Raw genomic sequence first — 7500 nt, forward strand, 5'->3', positions numbered from 1 at the left:
TTTTGGGATGGGATCGAAAAATGTGGGTTTTTGGGATTGAGATCAAAATACGTGTTTTTTTGGGATTGAGATCGAAAAATGTGGGTTTTGGGATTGAGATCAAAAAATGTGGGTTTTGGGGGCATTGAGATCAAAATACGTGTTTTTTTGGGATTGAGATCGAAATATCTGGGTTTTTGGGATTGAGATCGAAAAATGTGGGTTTTTGGGGGAATTGAGATCAAAATACGTGTTTTTTTGGGACTGGTATCGAAAAATGTGGGTTTTTGTGGGGATTGAGGTCAAAATACGTGTTTTTTTGGGATTGGGATCGAAAAATGTGTGTTTTTGGGATTGAGATCGAAAAATGTGGGTTTTTGGGGGGATTGAGATCAAAATACGTGTTTTTTTGGGATTGAGATCGAAAAATGTGGGTTTTGGGGGGGATTGAGATCAAAATACGTGTTTTTTGGAATTGGGATCGAAAAATGTGGGTTTTTGGGATTAGGATTGAAAAATGTGGGTTTTTGGGGGATCGAGATCAAAATACGTGTTTTTTGGGATTGGGATCGAAAAATGTGGGTTTTTGGGGGGATTGAGATCAAAATACGTGTTTTTTTGGGATTGGGATCGAAAAATGTGGGTTTTGGGGATTGAGATCGAAAAATGTGGGTTTTGGGGGGGATTGAGATCAAAATACGTGTTTTTTTGGGATTGAGATCGAAAAATGTGGGTTTTGGGGGGGATTGAGATCAAAATACGTGTTTTTTGGAATTGGGATCGAAAAATGTGGGTTTTTGGGATTAGGATTGAAAAATGTGGGTTTTTGGGGGATCGAGATCAAAATACGTGTTTTTTGGGATTGGGATCGAAAAATGTGGGTTTTTTGGGGGATTGAGATCAAAATACGTGTTTTTTTGAGATTGGGATCGAAAAATGTGGGTTTTGGGGATTGAGATCGAAAAATGTGGGTTTTGGGGGCATTGAGATCAAAATACGTGTTTTTTTGGGATTGAGATCAAAATATGTGTTTTTTGGGATTGGGATCGAAAAATGTGGGTTTTTGGGGGATCGAGATCAAAATACGTGTTTTTTTGGGATTGGGATCGAAAAATGTGGGTTTCTGGGACTGGGATAGAAAAATGTGGTTTTCTGGGATTGGGATCCAAAAACGTGGCTTTTTGGGGGATCGAGATAAAAAGACGTGGGTTTTAGGAGGGATCGAGATCAAAATACGTGTTTTTTTCGGGATTGGGATTGAAAAATCTGGTTTTTGGGGACAAATTGGGAAATGTGGCTTTTTGGGGATCGAGACCAAAATACGTTTTTTTTTCGGGATTGAGATTGAAATATCTGGGTTTTGGGGATTGGGATTGGAAAATGTGGGTTTTTTGGGGATCAAGATTGAAAAATGTGGGTTTTTGGGACTGGGATCGAAAAATGTGGGTTTTTGGGGGGATTGAGATTAAAATACGTTTTTGGGGGGATTGAGATCGAAAAATGTGGGTTTTTTGGGGATCGAGATCAAAATACGTGCTTTTTTCGGGATTTGAATCGAAAGACGTGGTTTTATGGGATCAAAAAGGTGGTTTTATAAGATCGAAAAATGTGGTTTTCTAGGATCAAAAAATGTGGTTTTATGGGATCAAAAAAGGTGGTTTTATCGAAAAAGGTGCTTTTATGGGATCGGGATCAAAATCCGTGTCTTTTTGGGATCGGGACCGAGGGATCCACCCCGTTTCCGGCGCCGTCAAAGGGGGACTGGATCCGTAGAAGATACTCACCCGCGGCATCATGCCATAGACTTCCTGGAAGAGAGAAGGAGAGGGTTAACTCCTTTTTGGTAAGCGAGAGGATCGAATAATTATAGTAATAGTAATAGTAATAATAATAGTAATAATAGTAATAACAGTAGTAGTAAAATAATAATAATAAGGATAAAAATAATAATGCCAGAATACTACTACTACTACTACTACTACTGCCAGAATAGTAGGAGGAGGAGAGGATCGAATAATAATAGTAATAGTAACAGCAATAGCAGTAGTAGTAGTAGTAGTAGTAGTAGTAGTAATAATAAAAATAATAATAATGCCAGAATACTACTACTACTACTACTACTACTACTACTACTACTACTACTACTGCCAGAATAGTAGTAGTAGGAGAGGATCGAATAATAATAATAATAATAGTAATAGTAATAATAATATTAGTAGTAGTAGTAATAATGATAAAAATAATAATGCCAGAATACTACTACTACTACTACTACTACTACTACTACTGCTACTGCTGCTGCTGCTGCTGCCAGAATAGTAGTAGTAGGAGAGGATCGAGTAGTAGTAGTAGTAATGATAAAAATAATAATGCCAGAATATTACTACTACTACTACTACTACTACTGCCAGAATAGTAGTAGTAGGAGAGGATCGAATAATAATAGTAATAGTAATAGTAGTAGTAGTAGTAGTAGTAGTAGTAGTAATGATAAAAATAATAATGCCAGAATACTACTACTACTACTACTACTACTATTGCCAGAATAGTAGTAGGAGAGGATCAAATAATAATAATAATAATAATAATAATAATAATAGTAGTAATAGTAGTAGTAGTAGTAGTAATGATAAAAATAATAATGCCAGAATACTACTACTACTACTACTACTACTACTACTACTACTACTACTACTACTACTAATATTGCCAGAATAGTAGTAATACTATTCCGGCAGCAGCAGCAGCAGCAGTAGTAGTAGTAGTAGTAGTAGTAGTAGTAGTAGTAATGCCAGAATAATAATAATAATAATGCCAAAATAATAATAATAATAATAATGCCAGAATAATAATAATAATAATAATAATAATAATAATAATAATAATAATAATAATAATGCCAGAATAATAATAATAATAATAATAATAATAATAATAATAATAATAATAATAATGCCAGAATAATACTAATACTACTAATACTAATAATAATGCCATAATAATAATAATGCCAGAATACTACTACTACTAATAATAATATTGCCAGAATAGTAGTAGTAGTAATGCCATAATAATAATAATAATAATAATAATAATAATAATAATAATAATGCCAGAATAGTAGTAGTAGTGTGTGTGTGTGTATAGATGTGTGTGAGAGAGAGTGTGTGTGTGTGCGTATATCTGTGTATGTGTGTGTATATGTTTGTGTGTGTATGTTTGTGTGTGTATATGTGTGTGTGAGAGAGTGCACGCGTGTATATCTCTGTGTGTGTGTGTGTGTGTGTGTGTGTGTGTGAATCCGTGTATGTGTGTGTGTGTGTGTGTGTGTATGTGTGTGTGTGAGTGAGAGAGAGAGAGATTGTGTGTGTGTGCAGTGTATATATATATATATATGTGTGTGTGTAAGATTGTGTGTGTATCTGTGTGTGAGAGTGTGCGCACGTATATCTGTGTGTGTGTGTGTGTGTGTGAATCCGTGTATACGTGTGTGTGTCTGTGTATATATATATATGTGTGTGTGTGAGAGAGAGAGAGAGAGAGAGAGAGAGATTGTGTGTGTGTATACGTGTGTGTGTGCAGTGTATATATGTGGGTGTGGGTGTGGGTGTCTGTATATATAAGTATGTCTGTGTGTGCAGTGTAGTATACATGTGTGTGCAGTGTATATGTGTGTGTGTGTGTGTAAGATTGTGTGTGTATCTGTGTGTATCTGTGTGTGTGTGTATCTGTGTGTATCTGTGTGTATATCTGTGTATATATGTGTGTGTGTGTGTGTGTGTATCTGTGTGTCTATCTGTGTGTGTGTGCATATGTGTGTGTGTAATATTGTGTTTCTATCTGTGTGTATCTATATATATGTGTGTGTGTGTGTGTCTGTGTATATCTGTGTGAATATCTGTGTGTGTAGTGTGTATATATGTGTGTGTGTGTGTGTGTGTGTGTGTGTGTCTGTATACATATAAGTGTGTCTGTGTGTATATACATGTGTGTGCAGTGTATATGTGTGTAAGATTGTGTGTGTATCTGTGTGTATCTGTGTGTGTGTGTATCTGTGTGTGTGTGTGTGTGTGCAGATGTGTGTGTGTGTGTGTGTGTGTGTGTAAGATTGTGTTTCTATCTGTGTGTATCTATCTATATATATATGTGTGTGTGTGTATATATCTGTGTGAATATCTGTGTGTGTAGTGTGTATATATATGTGTGTGTGTGTATATATGTTTGTGTGAGATTGTGTGTGTATATCTGTGTGTGTCTGTGTGTACATACATGCGTGTGTGTGTGTGTGAGAGAGAGAGAGAGAGAAAGAGAGAGAGAGATTGTGTGTGTGTACATGTGTGTGTGTGCAGTGTATATATGTGTGTGTGTGTGTGTCTGTATATATAAGTGTGTCTGTGTGTATATACATGTGTGTGCAGTGTATATGTGTGTGTGTGTATGTGTGTATCTGTGTGTATATATGTGTGTGTGTGTATCTGTGTGTGTGTGTGTGCATATGTGTGTGTAATATTGTGTTTCTATCTGTGTGTATCTATATATATATGTGTGTGTGTGTGTGTGTGTATCTGTGTGAATATCTGTGAGTGTAGTGTGTATATATATGTGTGTGTGTGTATCTGTGTGAATATCTGTGAGTGTAGTGTGTATATATATGTGTGTGTGTGTATATATGTTTGTGTGAGATTGTGTGTGTATATCTGTGGGTGTCTGTGTGTACATACGTGTGTGTGTGTGTGTGTGTGTGTGTGTAACGAGGAGACGGCGGCGGCCAAGAGGGACCCACCTGCTGCTGGACGGCCTGGACTTCCTCCGCCATTAGCCCTTCGGACTCCAAGTCATTGGCCACCTTGTTGATGTCCTTCAGCCGCGATTCGTTGGCCTTCAGGTCCTGTGGGGGGGGGCGGAAAGTGAGAATCCACTGGATCCGCTGGATCTCCGGCCGCCACCCGGGAACCAACGGGGACCCTACTGGCTCCCCGTCCAGAGCCTTCTGGGATCCGCTGGACACAATCTGGGAGCACCCCCAGTCCAGATCCTTCCAGGATCCCCCAGCTCTTCAGACATGATCTGGGAAGCGCCCCCCGTCTGGATCCTTCCGGAATCCACAACGCTCTGGCTCCCTGTCCAGATCCTTCTGGGATCCGCTGGATTGTTGGACACGATCCGGGAGCCCCCCAGTCCAGATCCTTCCAGGGTCCCCCAGCTCTTCAGACATGATCTGGGAAGCGCCCCCAGTCTGGATCCTTCCGGGATCCACCGGAATCCACAATGCTCTGGCTCCCTGTCCAGATCCTTCTCGGATCCACCGGCCCTTCGGACAGGATCCGGGAGCCAACAGGGAAAGGGGGACCCTTCTGGCCCCCCAGTCCGGATCCTTCCGGGATCCACAGGCCCTTCGGACACGATCCAGGAGCCAACGGGGACCCGCTCTGGCTCCCCGTCCAGATCCTTCTGGGATCCGCTGGATCGTTGGACACGGTCTGGGAGCCCCCCAGTCCAGATCCTTCCAGGGTCCCCCAGCTCTTCAGACATGATCTGGGAGTCCCCCCAGTCGGGATCCTTCCAGGATCCACTGGCCCTTCGGACAGGATCCGGGAGCCAACGGGGAAACAGGGATCCTCCACTGGCCCTTTGGACATGATCCGGGAGCCAGCGGGGAAAGGGGGACCCTTCCGGCCCCCTAGTATGGATCCTTCCGGAATCCACCGGCCCTTTGGACAGGATCCGGGAACCAACGCTCTGGCTCCCCGTCCAGATCCTTCTAGGATCCACCGGCCCTTCGGACACGATCTGGGAGCCAACGGGGACCCACTCTGGCTCCCCGTCCAGATCCTTTTGGGATCCGCTGGATTGTTGGACATGATCCGGGAGCCCCCAGTCGGGATCCTTCCGGAATCCACCGGCCCTTTGGACAGGATCCGGGAACCAACGCTCTGGCTCCCTGTCCAGATCCTTCTCGGATCCACCGGCCCTTCAGACACGATCCGGGAGCCAATGGGGACTTGCTCTGGCTCCCCGTCCAGATCCTTCTGGGATCCGCTAGATCGTTGGACACGGTCTGGGAGCCCCCCAGTCCAGATCCCTCCAGGGTCCCCCAGCTCTTCAGACATGATCTGGGAGCCCCCCAGTTTGGATCCTCCCGGAATCCACCGGCCCTTTGGACAGGATCCGGGAACCAATGCTCTGGCTCCCCATCCAGATCCTTCTAGGATCCACCGGCCCTTCGGACACGATCCGGAAGCCAACGGGGAAACAGGGATCCTTCCGGCCCCCAGTCCAGATCCTTCCGAGATCCACCGGCCCTTCGGACACGATCCGGGAGCCAACGGGGACCCACTCTGGCTCCCCGTCCAGATCCTTCTGGGATCCGCTGGATCGTTGGACATGATCCGGGAGCCCCCCAGTCCAGATCCTTCCAGGGTCCCCCAGCTCTTCAGACATGATCGGGAAGCCCCCCAGTCTGCATCCTTCCAGAATCCACCGGCCCTTTGGACAGGATCCGGGAGCCAACGCTCTGGCTCCCCGTCCAGATCCTTCTAGGATCCACCGGCCCTTCGGACACGATCCGGGAGCCAACGGGGAAACTGGGACTCTCCCAGTTGCCTGTCCAGATCCTTCCGGGATCCCCCAGCTCTTTTCTTTCAACACGATCCGGGAGCCAACGGGGAAACAGGGACCCTCCTGGCTCCCCAGTCCGGATCCTTCCAGGATCCTCCGGATCTCCGGGAGCCAATGGGGAAACGGGGACCCTCCCGGCCTGGCCCCCAGTCTGGATCCTTCCGGGATCCACCATCCCTTCGGGCACGGTCCGGGAGTCAACGGGAAAACAGGGACCCTCCCGATGCCCCAGTCCAGATCCTTCCGAGCCAGTGGAGAAATGAGGATCCGCTCCAGCCCCCCAGTCCGGATCCTTTTCAGAATCCGCCGGATCTCCAGGAGCCAACGGGGAAACAGGGACCCTCCTGGCCCCCTGTCCAGATCCTTCCGGGATCCCCCAGCAATTCGGACCCGATCCGGGAGTCAACGGGGAAACAGGCACCTGCTCCGGCTCCCCAATCCGGATCCTTCCTGGATCCACCTGATCTCCGCACACGATCCGGGAGCCAACGGGGAAACAGGGACCCTCCCTACCCCCCAGTCCGTATCCTTCCAGGATCCTCCAGATCTCTAGGAGCCAATGGGGAAGCGGGGACCCTCCTGGCCCCCTGTCCAGGTCCTTCCGGGATCCACGGCCCTTCAGACCCTCCCGGCCCCCCAGTCCAGATCCTTCCGGGATCCACCTGATCTCCGCACACGATCCAAGAGCCAACGGGGAAACGGGGACCCACTCTGGCCCCCAGACATGATCCGGGAGCCAACGGGGAAACAGGGACCCACTCTGGCCCCCAGACATGATCCGGGAGCCAACGGGGAAACAGGGACCCACTCTGGCCCCACAGACACGATCCGGGAGCCAACGGGGAAACAGGGACCCACTCCGGCCCCCCAGACACGATCCGGGAGCCAGTGGGGGGAAAGTCC

At 46.3% G+C, this 7500-nt stretch overlaps 1 protein-coding gene across 1 annotated transcript in view; it reads right to left on the minus strand.

Moving 5' to 3' along the window:
- Positions 1-7500, minus strand: part of SPTAN1 (spectrin alpha, non-erythrocytic 1) — a 228594-nt gene that overhangs the window by 108540 nt on the left and 112554 nt on the right. Inside the window, exons 25-26 of the mRNA XM_081898017.1 lie at positions 4763-4867; positions 1764-1787 (exon numbers count right to left, since the gene is read on the minus strand). Of these exons, the coding sequence (XP_081754143.1) occupies positions 1764-1787; positions 4763-4867 (129 nt within the window). The remainder of the gene's footprint in view (positions 1-1763; positions 1788-4762; positions 4868-7500) is intronic.

The sequence above is a fragment of the Podarcis melisellensis genome (assembly GCF_964234715.1).
Source record: "Podarcis melisellensis genome assembly, chromosome: Z".
Taxonomy (NCBI): Eukaryota; Metazoa; Chordata; class Lepidosauria; order Squamata; family Lacertidae; genus Podarcis; species Podarcis melisellensis.